The 16,092-nt window shown below is 37.8% G+C and overlaps 1 protein-coding gene across 6 annotated transcripts in view; it reads left to right on the top strand.

Annotated features, from left to right (window-relative positions):
• CWC22 (CWC22 spliceosome associated protein homolog) overlaps positions 1-11,709 on the top strand; it is a 47,943-nt gene extending 36,234 nt beyond the window's left edge. For all 6 annotated transcript variants that reach the window (XM_038421815.2, XM_038421817.2, XM_038421816.2 and 3 more), the window contains 6 exons: positions 2,170-2,247; positions 3,594-3,746; positions 4,078-4,205; positions 5,090-5,191; positions 5,288-5,484; positions 10,658-11,709. In XM_038421815.2, coding sequence (XP_038277743.1) covers positions 2,170-2,247; positions 3,594-3,746; positions 4,078-4,205; positions 5,090-5,191; positions 5,288-5,484; positions 10,658-11,253 — 1,254 coding nt within the window. In that variant the 3' untranslated portion in view covers positions 11,254-11,709. The remainder of the gene's footprint in view (positions 1-2,169; positions 2,248-3,593; positions 3,747-4,077; positions 4,206-5,089; positions 5,192-5,287; positions 5,485-10,657) is intronic.
• The last annotated feature ends 4,383 nt before the right edge of the window (positions 11,710-16,092 follow it).

Below are 16,092 nucleotides of genomic sequence, written 5' to 3'. Positions count from 1 at the left end.
CCATCCTGATTTTACAGAGATGATTTTTACCCTTTTTTTTTGTTTGTTTTTTTAAATAAAATCCTTCTTTTAAGAACCTGACTGATTTTTCCATTGTTCCAAGATTCAGGGGTTTCGGTCCTTGATGATTTTGTAACCAATTGGTTAGGATATTATTCTCGAGCCTCCCCAGGAAAGGGGGTATGTAGGGCTTGGGGGGATATTTTGGGGAAAGATGTCTCCAAGTGGTCTCTTTCCCTGTTCTTTGTTAAAAACGCTTGGTGGTGGCAGCGTACTGTTCAAGGACATGTAAAGTTTGTACTTTGGGGAAGTTTTTAATCTAAGATGGTAAGAATAAGCTTAGGGGGTCTTTCATGCAGGTCCCCACATCTGTACCCTAGAGTTCAGAGTGGGGAAGGAACCCTGACACCATGATTGAGTCTTATTGTTTTATATAGCTTTCCTTGGTGTACAGTAATTAAAATGTACAGAAATTTCTGATTTGGGGTGAGGGAAGTCCTGATAAAATTGTACGTTTCAAAGTGATTTTATCTGTAAGGTAACTTAACTTACTCTTAAAAAGAAAAGGAGTACTTGTGGCATCTTAGAGACTAACAAATTTATTAGAGCATAAGCTTTCGTGAGCTACAGCTCACTTCATCGGATGCATTAGCTCACGAAAGCTTATGCTCTAATAAATTTGTTAGTCTCTAAGGTGCAACAAGTACTCCTTTTCTTTTTGCGAATACAGACTAACACGGCTGCTACTCTGAAACTTAACTTACTCTTGTTAACCAATTATTCTTCTAAATTATTTTACTTGTAAAATTCTTCAAAAACTCCACCTTTCAGTGATGCCAGAAAGTTCTCTACATAGCAGAATAGAATGTGCATAAAAATATCTAAATTGGAACTGTCAAGTAAAATGTCATTTTAAAAAAAGCCTTATACTATATTTTGACAGTTAAACATAAAAGAATTAGAGAAACAAATGTATTTATCAACATTTATGTGGTCTCTTTTTAATTTTAATGAACTAGCCCAGATCTTATATTTGTGTTTCTGGCATTGAGAAGAAACTTTACCCCAAAAAAAAACAAAAAATGAACTATTTTAATTGTTGGGTTTTTCTTAGTTCTTTTTGTTTTATGTTCCTATTGGGCTTTACTAAAACCTAAATTTGGTATCTGAATTACTCAACAGTCCCTTAATTGTAATACAAGAAGGGAATAATTTTAGCCATTATTTGGATTAGATTTTTGTGGTTTAGAGTAGACATGAATGTGAATGAGAGAGTAATTTAGGCCCCAATCCTGCAGAGATTTTGGCATGGTCTACATTTGAAAGTTACAGCAGCATCAGTCAGGGGTGTGAAAAAAACATGCCCCTGACTAACATAGCTGTGTTGATATGAACGCTCCCCCTCCCCCCCCATAGATGCATCTATATCAACAGAAGAATGATGCTGTCAGTGTAGCTAACATAGTTTGTGGAGGCAGTTTTCCTACACTGGCAGAAAACCCTTTTGTCGGTTAGGCTGCGTCTACGTTATGGGGTTATGCAAGCATAACTATGCTTGTGTAGTCTCTGTAGTGTAAATGTACCTATTCACACATGCTTAATGTTGCAAACATGAATAGTCTTAAAGAAGTCACTACTCACAAATGTATAAGTCTGTCTGTAGAATCAACACCTTAAGTTCTGATCTTGAGACCACAGAGTATTCTCAACTGCCATTTAGTGAAGGAGTTTCATATTTACACTTGGCTTTATCATTCACTTTCTAAGACCCTTTTCTTATTGCATAAAGGTATCGGTGTTTTAAAAGTCTTTTCCCTTTTTACAGCCCATTGTCTTTTTAATCTTGCAGTTAATTCATAATGTTGAATTTGTGATGACATTTCTTTAGTAAGACTACAGGATTATAACTTCCCTGCAGATCTGGGCAGGTGGAGAAGTTTTGATAGAGAAGGTTAATAGCCAAGCCCCAAATACCTTCCAAAATAGTGGAAATACAGAAAACTACTGAAATTGATCCCTCTGACCTTTCTTTAGAAAAAATTTAAGTGTTTGTTTCAAAGATGGCATCCATGTGAAAATCATTCTTTAATATTTTTGCATTTATGGAGTGGATTTCTACTCTGCTACAGAGAATTTATGTAGAGGAATTTTTGTGTTATCTTAAAACAGAAAGAACTCTGCAACATGATCCTTGACTGCTGTGCTCAACAAAGAACATATGAGAAATTCTTTGGTTTACTGGCAGGGGTGAGTTCCACTTTCAGATTCAAATTTTACAGCAAGAAACATAAAATTTGTGTACTATGGCAGTAAAAGTTTTCATATAAGCATCTGATATTTTACGATAAATAAGTCAATTACGTGTGGCTCTTTTGTTCTGAAGTTGGTTATATGAGCTGAGGTGGTTGGATTATCCATTAGATGGTAATAAGCATTCACAGTAAATGCAGAATGGGAGCACACTTTTTCCCTGTTTTTTTTTTAAATATTCCTATCTTGTAGAAGGATGGTCCAGTGGCCAATGGATAGGACTAACAGTAATGGCACTACGTAAGTGCAAAGTACTATGCTTTGTTATAAATAATTTTCTTGGAGGAGCAGGAAAGATGGTATTTTGGAGTTCTCCGTCGTTTCTCCACTTCATTAAGGTTGCTTAGTTAGTTTATTTAGCAAATTAGGATGACTTGGCTCATTCCTGCACCATTCTCTCACTACAAGAAACAAATCTGGTTTTCTTCTTCTTCTTCTTGTCTGTGTGTATGTGTAAAATTGGTTATAACTTTCGTTACAATTATTTATTAAGTAGCAGTTTTCCTTTTACTCCATCTGTAATCTCAGTACAGCTGACTCTAATAAAGTTTACATAAATAAAACTTTTGATGTCCTTACAAGGTTACTTACAATTACAGAAGTTTCATTAATTTCTAGACAATCAGATTTTAGAAAATGTTACCGCTGATGTAGCTGTGCACAAAGGACCATATTTCCTTTTTCTATTACTCGCCTAGTACTAACAGTTACCTTATAATTTGCTAGTAACCGGTTATAAAAAAGCACTTGGTTCCATAATAATCCTGGATGTTGAAATTTACAGAATAAATTTATTGTACTTTATTACAGATTGCCCTGAAAAATATTTCAACGTCCAGGATTACGGAACCAAGTGTGTTCTTTATATTTCTTGGAATTACTGTTTCTGCCTGAAATGTCTTGACACTAACTATGCTCCCTTTTATTTCTCTAGTTTCAAATAAACTTGCAATGATGTAATTAAAAATATTATGTCCTGTGGTATTGTATTAAGGGGTCCCACCAGGTGACAATACTAGAATTGAGATGTTGCAATGTAGAAGAAATTACCTTATCTAGTAACATGTCAAAATTGATAATTATTGTTTCATAATGCAAGATGAGTTTCCTCTGAGAAACTGCTGGAGGTAATAAATTGATCTTTATATTCCATTTAAAGGTATTTTTTTCCTTTCCTTTTAAAAGGCAAGACTTCTATATAAATGCTTAGTTCTAAATATATTTTTGTTTAATGTTCTGTTTTTATTTAATCTGGTTGTTTTAACTGTACAATGTTATTTCAGCGTTTCTGCATGTTAAAAAAAGAATACATGGAATCCTTTGAAGCTATTTTCAAAGAACAGTATGATACTATCCACCGTTTGGAAACAAACAAATTGAGAAATGTAGCCAAAATGTTTGCTCATCTTCTGTATACAGATTCACTTCCCTGGAGTGTAAGTAGAAAAGGGCTTTGTCATAGCTTCTTTCTTCAGTAGCTAGTCTGTAGTTCTCAGAAATAAATTACAATATATCATGCTTGATGTCAGGGATGCCTTTTTTTAAGTCTTGTTTTTTAAAGCCTGAGACTTAAACTACTAAGACTCTAATTAAAAAATATCAAAATGTGTTATTTTAATTAACATTCTTACGAACTATATTGCTATAGTGTTGGGGTGAAAGATGCTATTCTATATACAGGCCAAAGGTTGAGCTTGATCTTCTTCTAAAAATAAAAATAGAACTGGGTGTGTGTATTTAAACTCTGTTTTTTCTTAACATTTTCAGGTCCTTGAATGTATAATATTGAGTGAAGAAACTACTACATCGTCCAGTAGAATTTTCGTCAAAATATTCTTCCAGGAACTTAGTGAATATATGGGACTTCCTAATCTTAATGCAAGATTAAAGGATGAGTAAGTGGAAATTTACTCTGAGCGTTGATCTTTGAATGGTTTCACCCTGTAAGAGTACATACAGATTCTCCATTTTCAAGTGAAAATTTCTAAGTGAAAATACATAACAAATTTTGGCCCCGATTGATGTCAGTGTACGTGCTCTGACTAGTCAGTTAAACATGCATAAATATTTGCAGGATCAGGGCCTCTATTTTCTTGGTTTTGTTCCACTGCTGTTTCAACTTGAATAGTAACTTCTCTAGCTGAAGGACATTTATACATCAGCATCCTTCCTGAAGGATGTGGGCCAGGATAGTCTTTTTTTTTTTTTTTTTTTGGCAGAGCCTGAAAGACCTCAAAAATATTAACTTTGTATTTTTATAAGATTAATTGCTTAATTTTAAGCACAACAAAAGTAATACATTCTCGTGTGTGTGTGTTCCAGTACTTACACAACAGTGAGGATCCTTCCAGTTGTTCAGGTTATTTCTTGAGGATCTAAGGCTTACTCTTTTTCAGGAGCTATTCTCCTGTATGATGGTAAATTAAACAGGCACTCAAAACTCATTGAAGCCCAAACTTTGACCTATCTTAAGGCCCGATTCAATGGAATTTCTAAATGGAGAGTTGCTACAGGAAAAGGCTGTCCCTCTTTTTTTTTTAAATAAAACCACCACAGGCTTATGAAGAAATTTTAAAATTCTGCTAAAGGAACACTTACTTTGCTGGACCCACAAAAGCATTGCTTTTTTCATCCATTGCAGTGTCTGCAAAAAACAATGAGTGAACAAAGACTATTTTTGTCCTGTGGGATTCCTATGATGTATTTTTCAACAAATGCATGTAGAAATTAAGAATAGTTTGCTGCGTGAGGTTTAATGTCAATGTTTTGTTTTTATCAGAACACTGCAACCTTTTTTTGAAGGATTATTGCCTCGGGACAACCCAAGAAACACGCGATTTGCCATCAATTTTTTCACTTCCATTGGTCTTGGAGGACTAACGTAAGAAATCGTTGTTGTTTCTTTTGGTCTTAATCCTGATTTGACATTGCTTGGCTTTCTGTTTAAGGATTGAGATTGTTTTTTGTTGCTAATTAGGGATGAATTACGGGAACATCTGAAAAATGCACCAAAGATGATCATGACACAGAAACAAGATGTTGAGTCATCAGATAGCTCATCATCTTCCTCAGAGTCTGACTCCTCAGATTCCAATTCTGACAGCAGAAATAGTAGCTCAGGATCATCTAGTGGCAGTGACTCCTCTTCTAGCAGTGGCCATAGCAGTGTCTCAGGTATTAAACATCTATCATTTAATTTATTCTCTCTTTACTGTGTGCACTGATATACTTACCATGATGAAATAGCTATAGTTGATATTTAATTATTTATTGCTAAATCTGTACTTAAAAATTCCTATCTGTAATTTTGATAAAATTCTGGAAATCTTAAAAGAAAATAAATTGTTCCTGTTTCCAGAGAGTGACAGGTGTGTTTTTGAGGAGCATATTATAATGTAGGCTGTTTCCTTAAACTGATGGGTCCATTGCATAAAGTTAATATCCCAATTTAATCTAAGACTTCCTGATACTTGTTTATAAATAATGTCTTGGGACCAGTGTCTTTTTGGCAGGATTATCAGTGAACTGTAAAGGTTAACACACCGGATTTTTTTTATTCTTCTTCTTATTTATTTATTTATTTATTTTTTAGTACAGGCCTGTCTCATGGCTCTTCTTGATCTGTCCACTGGATTCCAATTCTTTTTTTTTTTGCTTCCTTCCTTGTAACCACAGTTGTGCTATTTCATGTGTCAAATAAGGGATTGCTGAGTTCGTTTCAATTCATTTAGCTTCTTATGCAGGTCTGGGATTCTGAATCCACTTCCCATTCCTATTGCTCAGAAGCAGTATGGTGCGCTGTTATAATAACCAAGGCTCTTGTTCTTTGAGAATTCTCCAAGAAAGATGAAACTTTTGCTGACAATTTGTTATGCAAGAATTTCATGCATTATAATTAGAATTTTTAATAAGATCATCTTGCTGATGTAAAATTTCCTATTTGACATGAAGTATAATAAACATTGTTAATCTAAAATATATCTGCTATTCTAAATTAGAGCATTTAGTCTTGTATAGTGTTGTGGAAGAGCAGATGATAGCACAGCATGAACTTCTGTAGTTAGGAAGCTTGCTGATTCAAAGTTAATTTGATTTATTATGATTTTAGTAGCAAAAAATTATTAATAAAAAGTACATAGGCAATATGAATTACACATGCATTAGAAATGCATTTATGTTTTATGTTGCAAGCTTACTTTACAAAGTCTGAACTGATTGTGTATTGCTATAAAGCTATTGCATTAATGATGACAAAACACTAGTGGAGGGCACAGTTTAACCGGGTCAGAGAGGCGTAAGTTCACAAAGAGCAGATGGCTGATGCATAGACAGCTGCAGCTCGGCTGAGCTGCTTGATAGGAACCAGAGAGGTAAGTCCTTAGTGAAAAACCAACTGATTCTGCAGTCTGTCAGTGTGAGCATGCTTTTTTTTGTAAAAGGACACTCTCTTCTACTATTTTGTCCTTTTTCCAAAAAAAGATCAACATATGCATTTTGATAATCTCTGTAGTATGCTTTGATTTATGTATGCTAGAAGCAGGAATGTGGCAAAAATAATTACAGTGTTAACTATAATAATGCTGAGAGATAATCAGATTTCATTTTTGTAACTTTTTATTCCCTAGTGGTTTAAACTTCACAATTTTGCTAGAAAGCAAAAGCTAATTGTTTGGTTGTAACTCAGTTTTGCAGTCTTCACAGTTTTTTGCATCTTTCCATAGACTATAATGAGGACTTCCTAGTAGTATTCTGAAAAGCATTTCCCAGAGGACTGTATTTATCAACTCTCTTACCAACGTAGCACTGGTATAGCAATTAAACCTGGCACATAAATGTTGCTTAGCAAAAGTCTCTTGCTAAGGAACAATCTAAGAATTTGTGATTCCTGTGCTGATGGAAACTATGAGCATATGTAATGGGATGTGGGCCAGGAATTAAAGAAATTCCATGTTTCTTACAACGGAAAGGAAGTGAACCAGATTTAAAAACATTTATTCTGGAAAGGGTGTTTTTGTTCTTCAGGTACATTTCCAGGGTGAACTTTAAAAGAAAATTGCTTCAGCAATATGTTCTGAACATAAAAACGGAACAGAGAAAGAGGGCACTGAGCACATAACGAATAGTGAACTTGTCTTTTACTGTGTCCCTCAATATCTTTCCCTGCCAGCTCAGCTATGACTCCGTGTTGTCTGTTGGAGCATGAAGCTTGCTTATAGTCAAATAAATCAGTTATTTTTTTATCCATTAAACTACTTTACAAAGTCTCTCTTATTTTTTACATTCCAGTAGAGCTATAATAATGAAAAAGAAACTGTATTTAAAAAAATACAACATATTGTAAAATATGACTTAAGTGACTCCCTGTGGGTTGGTTTTAAACATGTCATTAGAGAAGCACCAGCAACCTCTCTCTCCACATCAGAGGTTAGGCAGCTGCTGTAAAATTCAGTTATTTAATCTAAAATAAAATGTATTAGTGTCTCCTTGGTAGCGGTGATGCTCTCAAAAGACAATTAAGCAGAGCTAGAGCTGGCCAGTGTGACATCGCAATGCTTAGAGTAAAAAGAAACGAAGGTTGGGTTTTTTTAGTTGTATTCTTTATAGTGCTTTTTACTCTAGGGGATGTTCAGCAAATATTGTTGATGTAATGTTTGTATTTTATTTGCAGCTCATCCTTTAAGCCCTTCTTTTAGTGACCAGTCAACATAATGACACTATCCATGTTTTTGGAAAAGTCCACCATGTCTGTTCATTCCATCGAATACTAAATAGGTTCTGTATTGACAGATATTAGTAGGTTGGCAACATAAAACTTGTTCCACAATGGAGATAGACGCTAATCTGTTTGGAAATCTAGATGTTATTTAAAGCTTAGCTTCTCTGTGAGGTAAATGTAGAACTTGGAAAACTATTTTTTAGGTGAGATGGAAAGAAAAAAACTTCCCCTTCTAAGTTAGCAGCATAATTTACTTTTTTAGCTGTATTGTCTTTGCTGTCCTTACGGAATTGTAGCACAAATAAAAACTTTGCTTAGTGACTGTTAAGATTGCACAGGACATATCTCACCCAAAATCTTAAAAGCATGAAAATAAGGGGAAAGTCTCCAGCATTCCTTGTCACCCTCACATTGTCTCCAGTGCTGTCAATAACAAATTTCAAGCACTCTATAAGGTTTTTACTTCCATCTGCAACAAATACTAAAAGTGCTCTGTCCTCATTTCTTCAAACTCTCACTATGATGAAAAGCCTCAGCAATGTTAATGCAGAATAATATATTCAGGGGAGCTGAATTGTTGATACAAGAGCATATGAGGTCACTTAAGATTTTTTTGCATGAAAGTGAGTTTGATGAACTTGTCCTATCTTGTGCATGGAGGAGGAGCTGGGACTGGGGAATCACTGGAAAAGCTTCTGGGACTGGTCATTCTCTAAGGTAGTCTGAAGCTGGTGCCTAGGGTCATTTGGTGGCTGAAGCCTGTGCCAAGCCCAGGTTGCCCACCAGCTGCAACCACCGTTGCATCGTGGAAATGGGGCTCAGAGTTGCTATCATGTTGCTGCAATACCATCCCCATAGCTCCAGTATCCCTGCTCTTCCCTTCAGGATAACTTGAGCAGACTACTGCAGGGACCTCAGCCCCTTTTGGACTGAGGGACTTTTGTGGGAAGAGTATGCTTATGGATGATCTGATTAAGGATAGGGAGTTGGGACGTCTCAGTATATTGGGCTGCACTAATAGGAGCATTGCTAGCAGATTGAGGGAAGTGATTATTCCCTTCTGTTCGGCACTGGTGAGGCCATACCTTGAGTATTGTGTCCAGTTTTGGTCCCCCCGCTATAGAAGGATGTGGACAAATTGGAGAGATTCCAGCAACGAAAATGATTAGGGGCTGGGGCACATGACTTACGAGGAGAGGCTGAGGGAATTGGGGTTTTATTAGTCTGCAGAAGAGAAGAGTGAGGGGGGATTTGTTAACAGCCTTCAACTACCTGAAGGGGGGTTCCAAAGAGGATGGAGCTAGTCTGTTCTCAATGGTGGCAGATGACAGAACAAGAAGCAATGGTCTCAAGTTGCAGTGGGGGAGATCTAGGTTGGATGTTAGGAAAAACTATTTCACTAGGAGGGTGGTGAAGCACTGGAATGCGTTACCTAGGGAGGTGGTGGAATCTCCATCCTTAGAGGTTTTTAAGGCCCAACTTGACAAAGCCCTGGCTGGGATGATTTAGTTGGTGTTGGTTCTGCTTTGAGCAGGGGATTGGACTAGATGTCCTCCTAAGGTCTCTTCCAACCCTACTATTCTATGATTCTATGTTAGATTAGTTAGCTGGGAGTCGGGACTCCTGGATTCTATATCTGTCTCTGCCACTGACTCTGTGTATGAACCTGGGGATCTGTGCAAAGGTCCTGCTCTCTCATGTCAGCCTGACAGCTTGCATTGCTCTAGCCATTGTAATAAATCCATGTGCTGTACATATGGGCACAGTAGGGTCCCCAACAGGGATGGAACCCAGATCTGTCAGCTCCAAAAATGCAAGCCTTTAATACAGGGAGGTGAAAGAAAATGATGGTATGTCTTCAAGGCTTTTATCCTCTCTGTGGGTGGCAGCCACATCTGCACAGATTTGGCTATAACTCCATACTCTTGCTTCTCCGTTGTTCCTTAGCCATTTAACACACAATAATTTTGTTTAATGATTGGTAAGGTTTCATCAGAACATTCCCATCACACTCAGAATCTTAAAATAAGGGAAATATGATGCTTATGTTGGATAGAGTGTGGTATTGACAGCATGTAGGCAATATAAAATGGGAAGGAATGCAGAAGACTCCCTTTATTTCCAAGCTTTTAAAATTGTGGGTGGATGCAGTGTGTCCAGATGTAACCTTATTGTCACTAAATGAAGTTGTTGTTTTTGTATTAATATAACGAGTGGACGTATAGGCCAGCAAGGAAACCTAGAAAATGAGGAATAAAATGTGGGGAAATCTTGGGAGTGATAGCCAGTTTGCCAAATTTCTTTTTCCTTGGGCTTCCTTTAGAGAATATCTTTATTTTTTTTTAAACAAAAAACCTGTTTTAGACTGCCATTTAAAGATAAGTCCCTTCTCTTAAATTAATAGAGCATGGGCAGATTTCCCCGGCATGTTTTGGAGACTCACACGAGGGAAAGAAATATAAAACTCTAAGCTCATTATTTTGAACCCTGTGGCAAGATAACCTTTAAGAATATAAAATTTGGTAAAACACTTCTCCCAAAACTTTCTATATAATATAATATAATTATGCATAATTAATTACACTGAATAAATTAAAAAATAGTTAATTCTCATGTATGCTGTACTTTCAGGTGCTGCTAAAGTAAAAAGGAAGAAGATGCAAAAGAAAAATAAAGCACTGGATAAAGTTGCCAGGAAAAAACAAGGGAGTAAAAAGAAACTAATTGAAAAGAAAATAGAAAGGAGACAGCAGGAAGATAGATATGATGTTGAGAGAAATTCAGAAAGAAATGCTGACAGAAATTTGAGAGATCCAAATAGGAGAGATGATCTATCTAAATATCCCTATGACAGAGATGATGCCACTGACAGGAACAGTTATCGGAGTGGAAAGGACTGGTATTATGAAAGAAATTTGGATTTAGAAAACAAACACAGTAATTCCAAAAAGAAGAAAGCAGAGAGAAGAACTTCTTTTTCTGATAATGAAAAGGACAAACATTGGAGTAAAGACAATGTACATCAGAGCAGGAGAAAAGAGAGGTCAAAATCTAGAGAAAGAAACCGTAATAATTCAAGTCCCAGAGAGGAAGAGGAGCAGGAGAATCGATATCGGAATGGTGCAGAGAAACGCCCAGAGAAGTATAGCAGATATTGTGACCAATCTAGAGAATCCAGGAAAAATGAGGACAGACGAAGGGAGAATTCTCCACATAGGCGAAAATAACTCTATGCCACTGAGTTTGAAACAAATGATTTTCTGTGCAGCTAAAACTGTGTATTTTTAACTCTATTACTGAACTTTCTTTTAAAAAAGGAGCTTTTGTACAAAGTACAGGTTTGTATTTGTAAAGTTCATTGGCCTTCTTACGGTTTTCTGTACTGAATCTTGTAGAATCACTGTATGTGAAGAACCCTTCTGTTAAATTTCTTCCTTGGAAGAGCATTTTCATTTTGAGAGAGAGAAAAACAGAAGCTTGCTTATATTTTGTGAATAAAATAGTTAAGATCTCACTGAAATTAATGTTTTTATCATCTTAACATCAGATGTTTTGTAAATATTGTGTTTGAGTTATAGTATCTGAAAACGCTACTTTTTAGTTTTGTTTAGTAGTTGACAAGTAGAGCCATCAGATTACTGTACAGAGGTGAGAAATTTCATATTCCCATATATATGTATATATATATATATATATGTATATATATATATATAAAACAAATGGGCACCCTGAATAGTTTATGCTCTTAAGATGAAAACAGACACAACAAATTAAGGAGTCTCAAGTATTTGCATATTACCATTCGGTATAAAAACATAACACTTTCAAAAAGCTGAGCTGAAATATTGTAAAATGTTATGCTATGAGTACAGTTTAAAATGTCAACTGGAACTATGATTGATGTCTTCCTATTTCGGTGATGCGTCTTCTCAGTGAACTTCAAACGTAAGAGGTAAGGCTCAGATAAGTGTTATGTGAGAATCTTTTTTTTCTTCAGTCTTTTTATAAACATATCTGCACAGGCAGTGCAGACTGTATAAGTACATAACCAACAATAGAGACCTGTAGTGCACGTTCTTCAGTTCATATTCTCAGTTAAACTTGGAGGCAGATGTGAGCACAGACCTCTGAGTAATCTGATATAACATAAATTACTGATTTTTTTTTCTTACAACAAAAAAAAATTGCACTTGTAAACATCACAGTTTGAAGTGTTAGAAACTTGTTTTTATTTTACTTTTTAAACTTCAGGCAGATTTTAGTTTCTTGGACCAGCCTGTCTTAGCTTGCTTATAAAGATAACTTCCCCCTCCCCCCAATTATTTTTTTCAAGCAGTGAGTTTGATTGGAGGCCATTCAGCTCTGATCTCTGTCACTATAACTGCCAAGGCTTAGTAGGACCTTAGTCCTGTGCCTACTGAGTATGTGAAGAAGTTGGTTATGGGTACAGAAGATGCTCCAAAATTCCTTCCAGAAGTGCCAACAGGAGAATAATTAAGTTCACAAAATGTTATATCAGACCAGAAAAAGTAGTTGTAGCAGTAGTTGGTATAAATTTGACAGACCCAAAATAGCTGCGGAAGATAAATATATTTCTAGTCACCTGAGAAATCCAAATAACCTGGTAAATATTGCTGGGTAATGAGTAATACCTAAAGAAACAGAGGGTCCTTTGGCATTAGGTGTATAAATCAATAACGTAGGAATATACAATGGGAGAGTTTTACAAGAGTAACAGTTGAGTCAGTTCTGTAGCTTGCCCTCAGAGCTGTACAAGACTGACTTTTCTCCCTGAACTTTTTTACACCATGAACTAAAATGCAAATTGCTGTGAATCTGAAAACTTTCATTTTTCAGTATTGAATCTCAAATCTTTCTATTTTATTCCCTGTAATGCCTTGAACTGAGAATCCCACTGAAAAGGTTAATTCTGAAAGAATGCTTGTGACAGAAGAATTTCAATTGGTGGTTGTCATTGATTTTCTTTACATCATCAACTCTCCACAGTATGCTGTTGAGTCATTATGGCCTTTTCTTGATTATAGTTGTGTTGTACAAGCTTATTTCTTACCACACCATATTTTTCCAAATTTTGCAATAATGCTTGCTCCACTCTGTTAATGAGCTGCTAACATTCACATTATAAACTCTTTTACATACTGTGTATTAGTTAATAGAGCCTTGAAAAGGCACTTGAATAAAGGTTAATACATAAAACAAATTTACTCTTTTTAAAAAAACAAAAACAAAAAAAAACCCCTCTCTATTTCTGGCATATTTCAAGAAGTGCCAGCATAAATTCTGGTACTGCTATAATTTTTTTTGACTGTTTTTCCTATTTAATAAAAATATTGCGCTATCTGCAAAATAATTTCATAGAGCAACATTAGCTATGGTTGTGGTAACATACAGCCTGTATCTGAAATAAAGATGGCTTTTACAAAGAGAAATTCCTTGCTATTTAACATAAATGTGAACATTTTACAGTCTCTCTCGCAAAAGATGTATTTTTTTTTAAGATGACCCTTTGGCTTCAATTTTGCTCCAGTTTCTTTTTATGAAGTGTTTTTCATAAATCATTTCTCTCTACTTTTAAAATAAACAAGAAGCTTTTATTAAACAAAAAAGTGTTCCTATTTTGTGGAGGAGTGCAGTTGGTTCACAGGAGAGCTGGAGCATAACTGATTTGTCAGCTCTTTGGTGTCAGAATTTTGTTGCTGGCCATGAATCAAAGATGGCTATTTCCATTTCACTAGATAAGGAATTGCGTTAACTGCAGCTTTAAGCAGGATACCAATCTTATGTTAAAATTCAGCCCTTATTTCACTATTGGGAGGTTAATATTGTTAAAAATAATAAAACATAACCAATACATGTCTGTTCCAATATAATATTTTACCAAGTGATTCCTGCACCAAGCCCATAACTTCTGGTTGAGTTTTTTAGAAAGACATCCAGTCTTGCTTTAAAGACTTTAGGCAACAGAGAGAATGTACCACTCACGTCCCTAAGTCAGTTGTTCCAATGGTTAATTATGGTCACTTAAAATGTGCCTTACTTGTATTAGTTTAGTTTAGTTTCAGCTTCCTGCCCTTGGATCTGATTATGGCTTTCTCTGCTCAATTAAAGAGACCTCTGAATCTTTCTCACAGTATGGCTGGTTTTCCAGACCTTGAAGCGGAGTGGGGTGAAAACTTTAAAATGCATGGAGAGAGAGGAAACAATATGTACATTTTTCTCAGTACATTAGTTGCCATTAAAGGTAGTGTAAGATATGTTTTTAGTGGTTCACTTGTTTGGCATAAGGGCCCAGATCCATAAAGGTACTTAGGCACCAAACTCCAGTTTTAGGGTCTACTGGTGATCCACAGAACTGTCGAACCCTTTAGATGCCTAAACTAACTCAGTGTCTACATTTTTGAGGTAAAAGTTCCCTGGGCACCTAAGTTTTCTTCCTGTAGGCATGTGAACTGCTGCTCTGCTTTACGTGTCTGGGCACATATCTCCTGCTGAAGCCACAGAGCGACCCAGGAACCTGGGGAAGATAGAGGTTTGTCCACCAAACTTGCATATGGGGACTGCTTTGGGTCTCATTCAAAATCTGGCTGGTGGCGGGGCCTACCTTAAATTTTAAACCAGTGGTTAGAGCACTCACCTGGGATGTGAGACGCAGGTTCAGTTCTCCTTTTGAACAGAGTGGGAGAGAGGATTTGAACAGGTGTCTCCCACCTCTCAGGAGAGTGCTCTAACCTCTTAGCTATGAGATACTCTGATGTGGGGCTACCTCAGTTTGAAGCTGTTCCACTGTACAAAAAAATAAGAATAATTGGGCCAGAGAAGAAGAGAGAGAGACTTGTCCAGTAGTTAGGGCACCCACAGAGAGGTGAGAGACCCTGAACTCCAAGGACTCTATCCAAAGAGGAATACCTTCAACAGGAGAGATTGAGAGCCCAATATCGAGTATCCCATAGCTTAGTGATTAGAGCACTCTCGTAAGAGGTGGAGACCCCTGTTCAAATCCAAACTGGGATTTCCCACATCCCAAGTGAGTGCTCTAACTGGGACAAAAAATAAGGTGGCCATCCTCCCACTCTCCCCCTCACCCCTGCTTTGTACAGAGTGAGTCAGGCAGCCAACTGATACTCACAGGAAACAATTTAGGCGCCTAAGCTGCCTGACTCCAGGAGACAGGTTTCCAGCTTGGATCGCTAGCGGAGATAGGCTATTAGGTGCCTCCCTACAGCCCAGACTTTGGCACCCATCTTCTTCGTGGGTGAAGCAGGGCTGAGGATTCACTCCTTTTATCAACATCTCCCATTGGCTAGCTTTGGCGGCTCCCCACCTAGCATGCTGGCTTTTATGAATCACCTGTTTCTCCCAATTCATTGTTTAGGGAGCCAAGGTTTTGGTTTTGGCACTCAGGCTTTGTGGACAGGGCCAGATTAACTCTCCTGTGGACCCAGGGCTGTTAGATTTTGTGGGGCCCCTGGGGGTTTGGAGTGTGGGAGTAGGCTCAGGGCTGAGACGGGATTGGGGGTGCAGGAGGTGGTGCAGCTCCAGCTGGGGGGGTACAGCAGGAGGTTCGGGGTGTGGGCTCTGGGAGGGGGTTGGGGTGCAGGCTCTGGCCAAGAGGCACTTACCTCGGGTGGCTCCTGGTCTGTGGGGCTAAGGCAGAATCCCTGCCTACCCCGACTCTGCTGCTCTGCTCCCCGAGGTGGCCGGCTTGTCCAGCCCCTAGGCAAAGGAGCCAGGCACCTCTTCACAGTGCACATTGCCCATGCCTGTAGGTGCTGCTGCCGCAGCTCCCATTGGCCACAGTTCCCTGGCCAATGGGAGCTGCAGAGCCAGCACTGGGGGAGGGGGCAGTGCGCAGAGATTCCCTCAATGCCCCTCGCTTAAGGGCCGCAGGGGCATGCCGGGGAGCTGGTGCTCGCAGTTCCAGCCCTATGGTGGGTGGAGGGGTGTCAAGGCTTGGGAACCGGCACGGACACTTGCCGTGGGCTGGATGAAAAGAAGCAGTGTGCTGCATCCGGCCTGCAAGGCCCTCCTTAGCCCGAGGCCCTGGG

Source organism: Dermochelys coriacea, chromosome 11, assembly GCF_009764565.3.
Source record: "Dermochelys coriacea isolate rDerCor1 chromosome 11, rDerCor1.pri.v4, whole genome shotgun sequence".
In the NCBI taxonomy this organism is placed as follows: Eukaryota; Metazoa; Chordata; order Testudines; family Dermochelyidae; genus Dermochelys; species Dermochelys coriacea.
The sequence above is the reverse complement of the archived record's forward strand: the minus strand, read 5'-3'. Positions and strand labels throughout refer to the sequence as shown.